Source organism: Nuphar pumila, chromosome 3 (genome assembly GCF_984573655.1).
Source record: "Nuphar pumila chromosome 3, dmNupPumi1.hap1.1, whole genome shotgun sequence".
NCBI lineage: Eukaryota > Viridiplantae > Streptophyta > Magnoliopsida > Nymphaeales > Nymphaeaceae > Nuphar > Nuphar pumila.
This window is the reverse complement of record NC_143251.1, coordinates 121,349,244-121,365,085: the sequence shown is the minus strand read 5'-3', so window position 1 is coordinate 121,365,085 and position 15,842 is coordinate 121,349,244. Positions and strand designations below refer to the sequence as shown.

Sequence of the window (15,842 nt, the reverse complement as noted above, 5' to 3'; positions counted from 1 at the left end):
TCCCTTGTTTTGCCCTTGATCACTAGACATAGGTTTACCATTCACTTTAGGATTATATCTCATATCATCCTTGAACCAACATTTTGCTTTTACATGACCTTTCTTTTTGCATATATAGCACGTAGGGATATTGTTGTTGGAAGTACCTCTTCCTGCAAAAAGGGGTCTATTGGGAGTAGGAAGTATTCCACATCGTTTCTGATAAAAACCTCTGCCTCTACCACGTCCACGATTAAGAAATGTTCCCGTAACCAACACATCATCCGAATATGCTTCAGCTGCATTCCCTTTAATGACATCTCATACCTAATAAGTTTAGCCTTCCGATTATCAAAACTACAAACAATCTCAGTTTACTGAAGGGTAGTGGACAACACCTGAAATTCAGGTCCCAATCCAACAAAGGCTTGCTGAATTTTGCCTTTCTCAGAAACTTCTCATCCAATCAATGCTAACTGATCTGAAATGAACTTGCAAGTCTGCATCAATGTATTCCATAACACCATGGCACTTCAGTCATATGGTGTTCTTACTAATACCTCCTGAGATAGAGTGAAAGTAATGTATGCAACTAAATCCTGACCCTTCTTTATCCAGATGGTGTAATCTGGATTACGAGTTCTGGTTGCAGTGACAACCCCTTTGTCATCTTTAACTTCCTACACAAGAAACTCAGATGGAGCAACTGCTGATCCATCTAGGTGACTTGCAAGATCCTGACTCCTAGTAAAAGGAACGATTTGCCTTTTTCAGGTAAGGAAGTTGGAGTTATTGAGTTTTTCAGAGATCAATTGACTAAGAAAATTGGCATAGATAGACCCTTGGGAAAAATTTGGATCCATGAGAAATAAATGAAACGAAACAATGCCAAACGGTAAAACCACGGGTATGGAACGATAAAACCACGGGTATAGATGATAATAAAAAAAATGATATCACACAACAAATCATGTGCATGAAACGATAATAAGCAAAGACAATGTCACACGATAAGCCACAATTGTTTTTTTTCTTGAGATCAGATTAAACCAGAACTCAACGATTACCAATAATGACTAATAATATTTTTCAGCAAAGCAACATATCGATATCGATGTTGGGTTGTAATCACACCATAGTCATATATCAAATCGTGTGATGTAAAGGAATCAGATTCGATCAGAAAGAAATAGAGTAGGGAGCAATAATACCACACTTTTTTTTTATTTAGAGAAAAAAGTGACCCAAGCACATTTTGAGCGAGGAACGTGTTAGGAACTTAGGAAGATAAAGATTCAAACACATTTTTTTTGAGAGGAACATGACCCAAGAATTCAAGAGAGGAAATATCAAGTAATAATTATGGGAATCAAGAATAACGAGAGGAAATAAACACAGATTTCAAAAGAAAGGTCTGATTTGAAGAAACTTTGAAGGAGAAGAAGTTGAAGAGAATAGATGATTACCTGAAGAAAGGAAAATCAGATCTTGAGGGTCACAAAGATTTAGCATTTAGGTCAAGAAGAAAAATATAATAATAAACAACACGTTCGGATATGGTGTCTAGCACGGATCTGGATATTGATATATATATATATATATATATATATATATATATATGACAAAATAAATTCACACAATATTACAGAACTGCCATCCTTGTAATATCTTTCATCTCACACAAGATTTGGTAACTACAGATTTTAGAATGATATACAGGAAATCCCTATGCACCTTCTTGGTTGATATGGGCCCAGATTTGGCTAAAGCAATGAAAAATCTGTGCAACTTTACACTGCTTTTTGTCTAACGCACAAATCAGTTTCTCTAAAGATATACTTACATTTTGTGTTTGTTTGAGTTTCTATGCAGTTCACATGCTTGACATTTTGCATCTATTGATGCCAACTAGTTTATCATATCATGGCCTATCATTTTTTTTTCGTTCTTGTGAGTTCACATGAGACAAGTTTATTGCTATTTCACCTTCTCCTGTTATACTTGAACGGATCTGCCTGCCACACAATCATCTTTTCAATCTGCTGTTCCTTTTCAAAACTCAACTTCTGTACCTTGGCTTTTTTCATGTTTTGGGAAACATCCTTGATTACCTAGGTTGTGTCATTATCATCGGTTTGATAGGAGTGTCACATGTATGTGCTTTACTCTTTATGCTTTTCCTTTTCTGCAGTTTTTGTACTCTTTTTGACTTGAGAATTTATTGGCAAGTATGATTGCATACTAGATAAAATGCCATTTAATATTTGCTAATGTTCCAGGGCATTTTGGTGTTTAGGATAATCACTGTATTCAGTATCTGCTTAAACTATTTTTCATGTTGTCTGTGTTTAGGGATGGCAGTGGACCGGGGCGAGGCGGGGCGGGGCGGGTGACAAAGTCTCCACCCCTGTCCCGTCTCAAAATTTTGCCCTCCTCCTCCTTGAACCCCACACGGGTTTTGATTTTAACCTCCATCCCCGGTCCATTCACTGTTTCATGTCCTCCATCCCTGGTCCAAACGGGGCAAGGCGGCACGGGGCCCCGTTTCCCCATCCTTCCGCCGCTGCCGCCTTCCGCCATTAGAGGAAGGAGAGAAAGGAGAGGAGAGAAATGAAAGCTCACGTGGGTCGTTAGAGGAAGGAGAGAGGAGAGATTCGAGAAAGGGTTTTATGTTAGGGTTGGTAATATATATATATATATATATAAAAGAGTATAATAGTAATTTTCTTAACGGGGATCGGGGCTGGGCGAGGTGAGGTGGAGAGGGGGCAAGAGTAAGTCCATCCCCGCACGGGTTTTGATTTTAACCTCCATCCCCGGTCCAAATGGGGTGAGGTGGGGCAGGGCCCCCTTTCTCCCGGTCAGCTGCCATCCCTATCTGTGCTGGTTACTGTGATTTCTCAATTTTTCTACTCAATAAAGAAATTGAACAATTTTATCGATATTCTGAAAAATCAAAATAGTCTGTTGTTAGATGTTACTTGAAGGCCTCCAACTTAGGTGATGCCATACTATGTGCAATTTTCAGATCATTGCATATATAATGCTACTGTCTGTCATAGTCCTTGTCAGAGCATGCATTAGCTTTAGAGTTGGATTAAAAAGAAGTTCCTGTGGTGAGGACTCATAATGAGCTTGTTGCTTCTCTGCCTCACTAATGTGCTCTTTTGATCATGAAATACAGAACTATGCAACTCTGGGGGATTTGCTAATTAGGGTGGCAGAAGTGCGATTTTTTGAGTGGCCTGTTCGTGTCAAGCTAATAGATTGCATATTTTGCTTAATTCGTCTCGATCCTTGCATGGCTGAGGTTTTCTGCTAGCAATGAGCTATTTGAATTGCCTTTTTCAAAGTTCAGAACTATACAACATGCATGACTGCTTCCTTTCTACATTCAACAGGGTATGATTGATAAATTGTTTGCAATGCTCCAAGACACTGACTTTAGAGTGCGTCTATTTTTGGCAAGACATGTGGGTCTGCTTTTCCAAACATGGGATGGCCATGAGCAGCTGTTTAAGGATGTATGGTAAGCTTCTAAAACTCAATCTATTATCTTATGCTCCTAATGTTACTGCAGGTTTTAGCTTTCATAAAGAACTTGACTATTGTCAAATAAGTTTTTGTTTTCTGTGCTGTCATCCTTTCTATTCTCTCCTTTTCCCCCTTTTTCGGACTCCTCTCAATCCAGTGTAAGCATGCCTTGTTCTCTCTCTTCTCCTTTCTCTTCTTACTCGCCACTTTCTTTATTCCTGTTTTACAACAGAAAAATACAAGTTTCTTTCTGTGCAGAAAGATCTCTGGCATGGAAAGGAGCAGGAAAATTTGGTTCTGATTTGTGTACTGAAAATTTGGCTTTGGTGAATAGAATCTCACCACAGATGCATTTTCGTGTGGATCTCACAGTTTAGATCAAGGTTGTATCATATCGTTACCCATATCGGTCGGGCCAATAGTTACACCATATTCTATCATATCGTAAAGATATCATAAAATTTTAATAAAGATTTTTCAAAAAAATCCAAAAAAATCAAGAAAAATTTAGCAAAAATTCTAAAAAAATAATATCACATGAAACAATAATGAATTGCACAAAATACAACCATAAAATCACATATGAAGTATTTATGTCTACGAGCCGCATAAGGCATCATCAAACATCAACTAATATAGAATCATAGATAATATTGCATGGATGTCTCACACGAACAATGCAAAATATTAAATATCTTGCAATGAAGAACATGACACAAGACTCGTACTTTCATATTACATAAACAAAAACAAAAACAAAAACAAAATAATCAAGTTTATGAACAATTAAGTGTTAAATAACCAAGTTTTTTAAAATATATTACATAAAATCTCAATAATCATAATAATCTTCTTCTTCTCCTCATTCGAGATACACATCGTCTCCAAGATACATGGGGTCTTCATCATCTACCTCGCTCCTTCCATATTAAACTACTAAATGTCCTCTTGTAATGACTCCAACTCATCTCCGTGAAAAGTAAAATTTTTTATTTTTATTTTAAAACAATTACGGAAACCAAAACCCAAGGATCTGGGGCCTTACAAACTAAACTTCCAAACCATAAGTGATCTTTACATTGAACCAACCAATCAAATAGCTAACCTTATTAGTCAATAAATCAATGTCTGAGAACAAAATTAAAATAAAGAATAAAAATCTAAAGCCACACTGTCAAGAAATATTAGAAGTCACGCGTTTTCGTAGGCTCCTTGATGTAGTCATCCTCGTCACTAAGCTCCAGGTCCTGTGAAAAACATTGGAAATACTCGGTAAGAATCAAAGATTCTTTGTACGAATTCCTCTAAAAATCCAAATAGGCAACAAAAAGTATAAATCAAATTCATTCAAGTTTTCAGAGGAACATAACTACAACAATCTCATAATTCAATTACCATTCAAACATTTAAAAACAATTATCATGCAATAACAATATCTCACATGAAATAAAAAAAGTAAGAATACATGAACTAATGCAGAACCATAAGTATGCATGATTCCAATATACATGCATGAAGAAATTATTAAGTTATTATCGGAGTTCTCTTTTGCATGCATGTCCCTATTAAATGCACACAATTTTAGTTTTACTTTTCATTAAACCTGCGGATACTCAAAACAGACACAACAATTCCCGAAGTCCAAGATAGGTTCTCAATTGTAGCTTAACATAATATTTTATTACTGGGTTCCATACTTATTCCTTGACCGATATAAGGAATCAACACCATCCATCGAAACATTAGACATCAACATCTAATGTCGGGACACCACAGAAATCAACATCCATTTATGTCACTTTCTTGGTATACAAAAACAACAGCTGTGTCTATAACATAACCCCAAGGCAAAGTAGCTGAAAACTCCTTAAAATCGTGTCCGGGAGGCAAACCACCATATCAGCTTTAGGGGTACAAACACACATGGAGTTTTAGTATCCTCACGGTTTTCCCAAAACCGCCATTGAGGATTTTCACACTATTAAAAGGACATCCAGAAAGAAAATTAATTACACTGTTTATCTCTTTTATCTTTTAACAAAAGTTAAGTTCTTTACACAAAAACCATTTTGCAAATCAACATGTAAACCTAACACGGGAACTGACCCATTACACTTTTAACAGTGCAATTAAATTAGAAAACCAATATTTCAGAATGAATTTTGCAATGCATATAAACAAATCTTGGAGCAACACATGCTCTTGGCCCACACAACCTACAATGGTTTACATCTGACCACCAATGAATAAGGAAAATCTTTAGTGAACATGCACACACACACACACAATTATTTAGCATGTTCATAATGCACGTTCATACACACAACAATAATGCACATATAAAACAAATTGCATATGCATACGAACAAATGCTTACAACATGCATTTTTCATGATCCATCATAGGTATAAACTCTCAAATATGCACATGATCATATTTATGCATGTAATAAATTTCATGAGTTTCCATGCGCAAGACATAAGCACGATAATCCAATGCATATCATAACCAATAATTACTTTTGCCATTCATATGCAACAAGTCTGGGCATACAACATTGCTCGGGATGCATAAGATAACCATTGAGTCATAACTAGGCTGCCACAATACACGGGACAACATTAGTATGCTGTTGACAACATGTTCAGTCACAAACATTGGACAATGTTGCACATAAATGTGCAGCATTCTTCCGCCCTACAACAACCCACAAAAATCATAAATAAAACACATTAACAACATTAGAATAACTAATTTGGCAGCATTGAGAACAAATAAATTCAATAAATTATAACATGGATAAAAAATCATGATATAAAGGTTGTTTCGATGCCAACCTATATGGCAGCATCGAACAACCTATTGACAGCCATCTCAAATTAACCTCATTGTAGGTTGGATTGTGAAACAAAGAGCCTGTGCATGCACCCATTATTTTATAGATTCAAATGATTGCAATTAAACTAAGTACTATCATTACAACTGACATATGCTGGATGGCACCCAGTACAAGTATGATTTCACCAACTTGAAACCTTCGATAAGCTTTCAGCAAGCTAACAAAGTACCCAATCTCGTGTAGGTTTAGGATCATTACTATAAAAGTTTATTCCAAAATTTATGTCCTAAGAATGTTATAGAGACCAGATTTGTCCAAGCGAAATAATGTGACAAATTTGTCCAGATCTGCCTGCGTAATCGCAGCAGATCTGTCCACTAATAAAGCCCCGCAAGTCTGTTCAGATTTACTTCTTTAAACCAAGGTTTTAAAACCTGTGACTCGGGACTTGACTTGTTCTTTATTGACTCGTGACTCGGTGGGTCAACTCGATGACTCGGACCGAGTTTTGTTAACTTTTGATTTTAAAAGAAAAACAATTTATAATTTGTCTCAAACCATGTTTTTCAGTAAACAAGAGATCCTTGGGTTGTGTTACACACACACACACACATATATATATATATCTATATATATATAAATTTTTTGTATTAAATTGCAGATTTTCCTTTTTCCACTAAAAATCTTACATAAACGGATCAAGAGAGGAACCCGTACCTTCGATCAGAGACGGAAAAAGAATCAGAAAATCTTCGTAGAGTCCTTCTATAGAAGATAGAGTTCTATAAAACGTAGAACTCTATCTCTCTCTAACTACTCCTATTTATCCTCTTATTATCTCTTATTTTATTTTATTTTTTTAAACTAATTTGGGAACTATCTAGAACTCCTGTCAAGGTAGAGTTCTACCAAATATGGAATTTCTCCTTTGTCTAGATAATTAAAATTTATAATTTATTAAGTAATATAATTTATTTATTATTAATTATTTAATTATTAAATAATAAATTTCCCGAATGTTCCTGGGAGTCTTTTTAACATGAAATTTCATTCAATTTAAATTTTATATTGAATTTAAAACTTTAATTTGGTTGAACTTGGATTTCGGATTTGGATCCAGATTCAAGATCCAAATCCATATTTAATATCCATATGGATCTCACACTGGACTAGATCTTAATTAATATGGGTCTTGGACTGGGTCCTGATCCATATCAACTTGGATCAAACAGATTAGATCCTATCTTATCTAATCCAATCCAGAACTGGCCACATCGAGGTAGGTCATTTTTGAAAAAATGCGATTTTTGAGCTAATCGTAGCTTGAATTCAGAAAAACAAAATATCAATGTTTTTAGAACTTCGAGACACATCTAATGATATATTACCTGAATTTTGCCTCCAAATTTCACATGAATTTAACCCGAATTTCGCTTGATTTTAAACGTCAGAAATAAAAACTTTTACAAAATCTTATTTGCCTCGTTTAGGTCTTGTCAATGGGTCCTGGGCTACGCCCAGACTCAGCTGACGCCACCTAAAATTGAGGATTTCTGTCAACTTTACAAAACACTTAGCGTCTTCATTCAATAGAGTCTTTGCTTCTTCTTTAACCCATGTATTCAATTCATCAAAATATTCTATACAGATGGGATCAAATTGCTCTTTGTGCCTTATTGCTGATAACTTTTCGATTAGCCTAAAAAGATACGTAAAAAATTAAAATTAGTTGGGTTTTGAATAAAAATGATAAATAAACTTTATAATTTTATATACCTATGCCTCAATCTTAAGTTGTAGCGAATGTAGACGAGGTCATTAAGATTTTTGTACTCCAATATATTTTTTTTGATATGGATTTGCTCAAAGACACTCCAATTTCTCTCGCATCCATTTGCACTATATGTTTGATTAAGAATGCGAATGATAAAATCTCTCAAATTTAGAACATCACTTCCAAACTTGACCCACCATATGTCTAATTTTTTTTGTTGAAATGAACAAGACAATAACAGATATACAAAACATCATAACTAAATAACAGTATGAAATTAAAATTGAAATAAAAAAAATAAATTACTTGGATGCATCGTGACCCGATTTCACACTTGTAAATGTCTCCCTATATCATACAATGCATTATTATAAGTTTTTATTTCCTTAGAATTTGATCTTGAATGCTATAATCAAGGTCTAACCTTTCGATGCAATCCAAAAGTCCCTTGTTGACTTCCCTGTCAATTTTAAATGTAGGGGAGTATCTAAATACAAGATTTTTATAATATGCTGGTTGATGAAGAGGTTGATAATCTAAATATAAGATTTATATAATATGCTGGTTGATGAAGAGGTTGATAAAGTTGACCAGTCCACCTATGATCAATGATGTTATATATATATATATATATATATATATATATATATATATTTTTTTTTTTTCTTCCCCTTCAAATTATCTCCAATGACCTCTTTTGGAACGACCTCAACTCATAGCCATGAAAAAGTGACAAATTTTTTTCAAGTGCGAAAACATTTCCAGAAACCCGGGGAGTTTACAGTTTAAACACAACCACCACCACAAGGGTTGGACCTCAGAGAATCTAAAAACACAAAAGTAGGGGTGTCAGAATTCAAAGAATTTTGTGTACGAATTCCTTTAATAAATCAAATAAGTAAAAAAAACACAAATAAAATGCATGCAATATTTTAAAGGGATGCATTTATGACAATTTTATAATTCAAACAATCATTTAAGCAATATGGATCAATTGCTAAACAAAAGAGAACAATTACTATCAATAAGGAACATCACAAATACATCATAAGAGAATAAGTGAATATGCATGATCTAATGCATAACAGGAATATGCATGATTTTAGGGTACAATTTTTATCTTTTATCAAAGTTTTCTTTTCATATGCATGTCCCTATTAAATGCACACAATTTTAATTCATTTTGGACTCTTAAATTGACTTTTCAAAATTTTAATTCATTTTGACTCTAAGTCTCTTAAAATTTCTTAAGTTCTTCTACATGTGTTTAAGGACTCTACTAAGAGTCCTAAATAAATACCAAAATAAAATTTCAGAATTAATTCAAATCAATGAATTATTAATTATTAAATAATAAATAAATATTCAGAAGCTTCAAAAAGTTGCCATATTAACTTGGGAGACTTCTTAACACTAATTAACTTCAATTTAAAGGTATTTAATGAATTTAAAGTTGGAAATTCGTTGGGCATGGATTTGGATCTAGATCCAGATCAAAGATCCAAATCCATCTTCAAAAATCCAAATGAGTCTTGGGCTGGATCAATACCATATTAATATGGGTCGAGTCCAGATCCATATTAGTTTGGATCATAGGCATTGGATACAGTCTGATCCAAATCCGGTTCTAAATCGACAAACTGTTCTTTTTTCAAAAAAATGTGATTTTTGGGTCAATCGTAGCCCGAATTCATAAAAGTAAAATGCCGTTATGCTCAGAATTTTGACACGCATCCATCGATATATAACTTGAAATTTTGCCTGTGAAATTCGTTTGAAAATAATTCGAATTTTGCTTGAATTTAAAGGCTGAAAATAAAACTTTTTCTTACATTTCGATTGGCTCGTCTCGATCTTGTCAATGAGACCTCGGCCAAGCCCATACTCAAAACCATCGGCCTAAAATCGAGAATCTACCGATATTTCTTCTATACTTAGCCAAATTTCCGATGGCGAAGTGTGAAAATACACGATATTACATCTTTTGCCTTATCCATGGCCTCATGGAGATAACCCTAGCTGGTTTGTCTTTATTGTCAATAAATCGAAGCACCTTCACTAAAGGTATAGTTATTCTCAACAACTTCATGCATGAATCCCAAAATTCACTTCTAAATACTATATCTACAATTTCTTTGGGTGTTTTTTTTGTGTATGGGTTCTTAGTGCAACTCTATTCTTTACTAGACCCTACACTGTCAAAAAATTCGTAGCAAATCTAGTAACTGCACTATGAATCAACTTAACACCACCACTGTACCTTTTCATTAGGCTCAAAACCCATGCATGATTGTAATAATTTTAGTAATTTCTTGGTAGCATTCAATTGTCTGCTGGACCTTATCTATGCTAACGATTTCCTCAAGCCTGAGGTTTATGCAATGAGCAGTACATGAGGTGACCCAAATTTTTCTGCTTATTCTTTATCTACTGCCCTATAATTTGTTGCACTATCAGTAATAAATTACACAACCAGATCAAAAACTCTGAAAATACATTTGCTGTCTTGGGCGTGTCAAACAAATCAATTGACTTCAAAAACATAGTTTCTTTGGGGCAATAGACAACAAAAATTATCAAGGTCCTTGACTTTCTGTCTATCCACCCATCTGTCATGATGCTACACCTAGTTTCTCTCGATGATTGCCTCATCGCATCATAATATGCCTTCATTTCGTTCTCACTAGTATCTAAAGTTTTTTCTTTCAAAGCATGATATGAAGACATCTTCTATCCATGTTCAATAATGGTTATGACATCCGCCATGACCTAAAATTGAAAGCAATTTATCGCATTAAAAGGAATGCATGCTTCATAGAACCATCTCTCATCCATGACATTCGCCAATTCGATTTGAAGAGTCATAGCATTACAAATGTTGGGTTGTGCCCTAGGGGCAATCGTAGGAGGGAAAAAGCTCTTAATAAAGCCTCTAGATTTACCTCCTCTCGAAGAACTCTTTTCCGCTCCTCTTTCTCCTCATCTTCTTTTTGTACATGCGATACTACTACTAGCACCAGCCACACCTTTCTCATTCGCTGCATAACTTTCTCATCTCTTTTTCTTATCTTTGATATAGCTACGATGTACACTCGTATCATAGGATATAGCTACGATGTACACTCGTATCATATCGTTTTCCTTAATAGTAACGATACATATCATACGATACGGTACGATACAAACAACCTTGGGTTAGATGGATTTATCATGTTTACCTTGGAAACATGTTAATATAATTAAATAAAACCTTTAATATAATTGTTGCATAGATGCAGTGTTAAGCATCGTGATAACTGTTATCTAGTTGTGGAGTTGGTCGAGGGGTATTAATTGTCTTTCTTACTAATCTATGTTTCATGATATATGAAGATACTCGTTAAATTAATGTAATTTCCCAACTCTCTCTCTCTCTCTCTTCTATATGTTCTCTCTGTCATGGAGAAAACTGTATGGTGGTCGGGCTGTTCTGAATCAGGATCAGGTGCTGAACGATGACAGATATTGAAATCAGGCTTGTTTTTCTATAACTAATTGTTGCAATGTTACATCCATCATACTTCTTTTGGGAGACCTAGACTGTGGGAAGAACCACTCTATACCGAAGTTATTGCTGTCAAGTTATTACTTTGTATTGTTTTAACAGAATGTAACCACAATAGAATGTCTTTAATTTGCGTTCTCGGATATCTTCTCATCATAGTTTGGTATCACATCTTGAATTTCATTTATCTTTCTTTATCTGCACAGCTGAACTACTTGTTTGATTGGGCTATTACTGTTGATTTCTTATTTGCATCTAGGTGTCTTGTGATGCTGCTAAATCACATTTTCCAACCACTGTTCAATTTTAGATGATTATCTGTGGCTTTGGTTTTTTGTTCTTGTTTTTTATATCATTGTGGAACTCTTCCAACTTTAGTTGGCAAACTCATGACTTGGATTCAGGTCGCTCGACCCTCGACTTAGAGTCAGTGGGTCAACTGGGTAACTCAAACGAGTTAGGACTATGCATTTTCTAGTGTAAATATATGGAAAAAAATTGTACTGTATAATCACTAAATTTAGCACATGACATCAATGACTAAGTATTCAACTATACATAATTGCTAATATTTATTATTTAAAAACATATGATTCTTTATAACAAGTATTCTTTTATGAACATTGCACATTAAAACCACAAAATACATGACAAAAAATACATAAGAGGCATGTGGATCAGTGGTCCTGAATCGTTGACCCAGTAAGGGTCTGATCTGGGTCGACTTGGGTTATTCCTGAGTCGACTCGTCGACTTGCCAGGTTTGCCAACTATGCTTCCAACATCTGAAATTTAATAATGGCTTCCAAATATGATTCTTTTTTGAATGAAGTCTCTTGCACTAAGGCGTCGTTCTCGCTTTCCGTCTTCTGATGACAGTTTCTTCGCTTGAGTAGTGTTTTTCATTTTTTAATTGTTGCTTCAATTTTCCAGTTGTAATTTTGGTGTAAAGTTTCCGATGGCATTAAAAGGGATGCTTGTCATGGAAAAGGATATCCTGGATGCTGGTGATCAGTCTGAAGACTCTGAACCAATCATTGAAACAACTATTATCACTCTTGGTCACCTTGCTTTCTTCAGTGAGAAAATGGAGGTGGAGGTAAAATTGGGTTTTCATCTGCTTGACTTCATTCTAGCGAATCTGTTAGTAATGAAATGGTAAACTCAATACTATTTAACTGTGTGCTCAATAGAAAATGGTTTTTATCATAGAGCATTTTTCTTCTTTTTCAATTAATCACTTTTACCTGATCTTCATTCCATTTGAGCAAAATAAATTATCTGAGGCAGACTTCAGATTGCATAGCTGTACACTAAGCCCACGTGAATTTGTCCTACTTCTCTATTCCTATACTTTAACTTTGCAGGCTCTTTTCATCATATGTGCAATAGCTGCCATGGATGCCTTGCAGAGGTAGGTTGTCTGCTTGCATGCTGTTTATCTCTTTCTTTTATGTATTTGTGTGCTTTGGTACTGATATCCTTGAATGGCTATTTATTCAGGAAATTTGTCTTTGCCTTGCTTGACAGTCTTTCAAAGAGCCTAAATTACGACACTAGGTTTAAGGTGAAGGTTTTCTTGCATTTGAATATTTTCATGAATTGTACCTATATCTTTCAGGCATGACAGATCTCCATGTTTATTGAAGTACTTGGAGGAACACATTGGATCAGTCCTTTCTCGCTGGGTAACATGTGGGGTTAGCTTGACTGCACTTGTGGAGGTAGAGCTTTATCCTTTCTTTTCATCTTTCTTTTTTCCTAAAGCATGTGTTTTTTTTGTTTTTCTTGTTTTTGTTGATAATGGCCACAAGAAATCATGTTGTACTATAAAATGAGGTATTGGTGAACTATACCCATAAGATGCATGTGGTGGGGTCCCTGTAGGACCGACGGGTAAATTCATAGGCGCACGAGTGTGCTCATCCAAGCACACTGAAGCGGAACTGTAACGCCCCGAAATTTAACCCAAATTTTTAGGGATTTTTTTTTTCAAGCGGAAACAACTAATAATTCTCGGGTTAAGCATTTCAGAACGATACAGGAAGGTAAAAGCAAACCACACCATTTTTTTTCCACTTCAATAATAATAAAATCCAACATCAGAGTTTTCACATTTAGTCTCAAAACAAAAATATCAATCTGAAAGTAAGCAGAACCGCCAGGAAACAAATGGATCAAGTCTCGGTCAGCGCCTCATCCCGCATCGCTCATAGAACTACTCTTCTCCTGAAAATAATAGAAATTATAGGAATTAGACTACCACGTCTAAGTAGGAAAACTGTAATTATTCTGGCAAGTAGATCATGTGTCAAGTGTGATGTGGGTGTTGTGTTGGAATTTCAGTCTAAACATAAACACATAGGGAATTCGATGCAATAGCAATAATAGACATATATCTGAATAGAAAGGTAGATTATGTAACAGTTTATACTTAAGCACAAAAAGCATTTTACTCAACTACAACAATTAAACAAGGTATTAATCAATTAAAGCAGAATTTACACTAACAGGAATAACATCTATATAGCATCCATAATCTGAATTCAATTAACTAATATATGCACAGTTTAGGATGTTGTTTTATCATAAGCACCGAATATACAACATGATGAAAAAGTAAACAGTTGTCTCTTTAATGACTCCAACACAGTGATACCTAACTGTTCTAATTAATGTTTATCTTTTCTTATCCCGCGGGTACACACGGGCCAAGGCAACCATCACAGAAGAGAATGTCCGGGGGTATATTATTCAGGGTTGTTTTATTAACCCGAACATTCTAACTGTGACTGAAATCTCAAGGGAGCGGCCAGTGACCGAGAGAAACTCCCAAAGGCCAAAACCAAAACAGGATGCATCCCTAACTTCTGCAGAAGAACATGGAACTACCGCCTAGGACACAATTGGTAGTCCGGGTCCCCCGACTCTGAGGACTGGGACCAACGAGTCGCTTTACGCTCGAAACCAAACACATGTCCCCAGAGTTTGTACCACTTACCCTCTCCAAGGTAAGCCCGAAACTGAGTGGGTTAATCTTTTCATTTAGTTAATTTCCCGGAGTATGGGGCATTTCCCCAACTTCTTTCTACTATCATAATAGTAGGATTCTCTACCTTAGTCATTCTACCCAGGTGTATATAACAGTCTCAGTCATTTGTCATTTTAATTGCATAACCCACCCACAGTGCTCCGGTGCCTTTAAACCAGTCAAGCACACAAGTTATTTTTTTAATTTCCTTACCAATATACTTGAACCAGACCACACACCTTCATTAGGTACTTAACCCGTATCGGGTAGTCCAATCTGTCTTGCCCATTAGGCAAGGCACATGTCTAACGATTGCAGCGTACACCAAGTTATGTGTTGAATCAACATCTAATATGTAACAACTTCTATGTATGCTCAGCATAATTTATTATCATGTAGGGTCTCACTATGACAATTTCCAACAAACCTGGTAATTACCAGTATCTTCAATAGTTAACATGAGTTATCATAAGCATGCCATATCTCCCAACATAATACATAGGCAAAAATAGGCTAACAGGAATTTACCTAGACAAGTTAGGGTTTACGTAATGGAATAGTGTCAATCGGCCAGCATAAACATGCTATATTTTACAGGATGAAACCATTAGCATCAGTCAACATAAATGATGTTATGTTTAACATATGTTTACATAATAATTTAATCAACATAGGCTAATTATAACTATGCTAAGTTCAGCATAACTTTACAGACTAAACCATCAACATTGAGCAATAACAAGAATATCAAGTGGGTGATCAGAATTAGCATGGAAGACTTATAATCACAAAGCAACAGCTGTACCAATCGGCCAGCATCAACATGCTATATTTTACAGAATGAAACCATTAGCATCAGTCAACATAAATTATGTTATGTTTAACATAGGTTTACATAATAATTTAATCAACATAGGCTGATTATAAACTATGCTAAGTTCAGCATCATTTTCCGGAATACTTTAACTATGAGAAAGAAACTTATGAGACTGTGACATATAGAATTTCACCCAACATCATGTATACAATTATACACTCTTATACATGGCTTCAAGTACTCAGATCTGATCACATCTAACAAACTAATAGAAAACTACGGACTTAATAGAAAACCCCAAATTAACGTATTGCTCTAGTATTA

At 35.2% G+C, this 15,842-nt stretch overlaps 1 protein-coding gene across 8 annotated transcripts in view; it reads left to right on the top strand.

Annotated features, from left to right (window-relative positions):
- Window positions 1–15,842, top strand: part of ATM (Serine/Threonine-kinase ATM-like protein) — a 308,602-nt gene that overhangs the window by 31,592 nt on the left and 261,168 nt on the right. For 7 of the 8 annotated variants that reach the window (XM_089999875.1, XM_089999874.1, XM_089999876.1 and 4 more), the window contains 6 exons: window positions 3,164–3,289; window positions 3,381–3,508; window positions 12,604–12,769; window positions 13,038–13,084; window positions 13,174–13,237; window positions 13,320–13,394. In XM_089999875.1, coding sequence (XP_089856001.1) covers window positions 3,164–3,289; window positions 3,381–3,508; window positions 12,604–12,769; window positions 13,038–13,084; window positions 13,174–13,237; window positions 13,320–13,394 — 606 coding nt within the window. The remainder of the gene's footprint in view (window positions 1–3,163; window positions 3,290–3,380; window positions 3,509–12,603; window positions 12,770–13,037; window positions 13,085–13,173; window positions 13,238–13,319; window positions 13,395–15,842) is intronic. The other variant, XM_089999877.1, reaches the window with a different exon arrangement.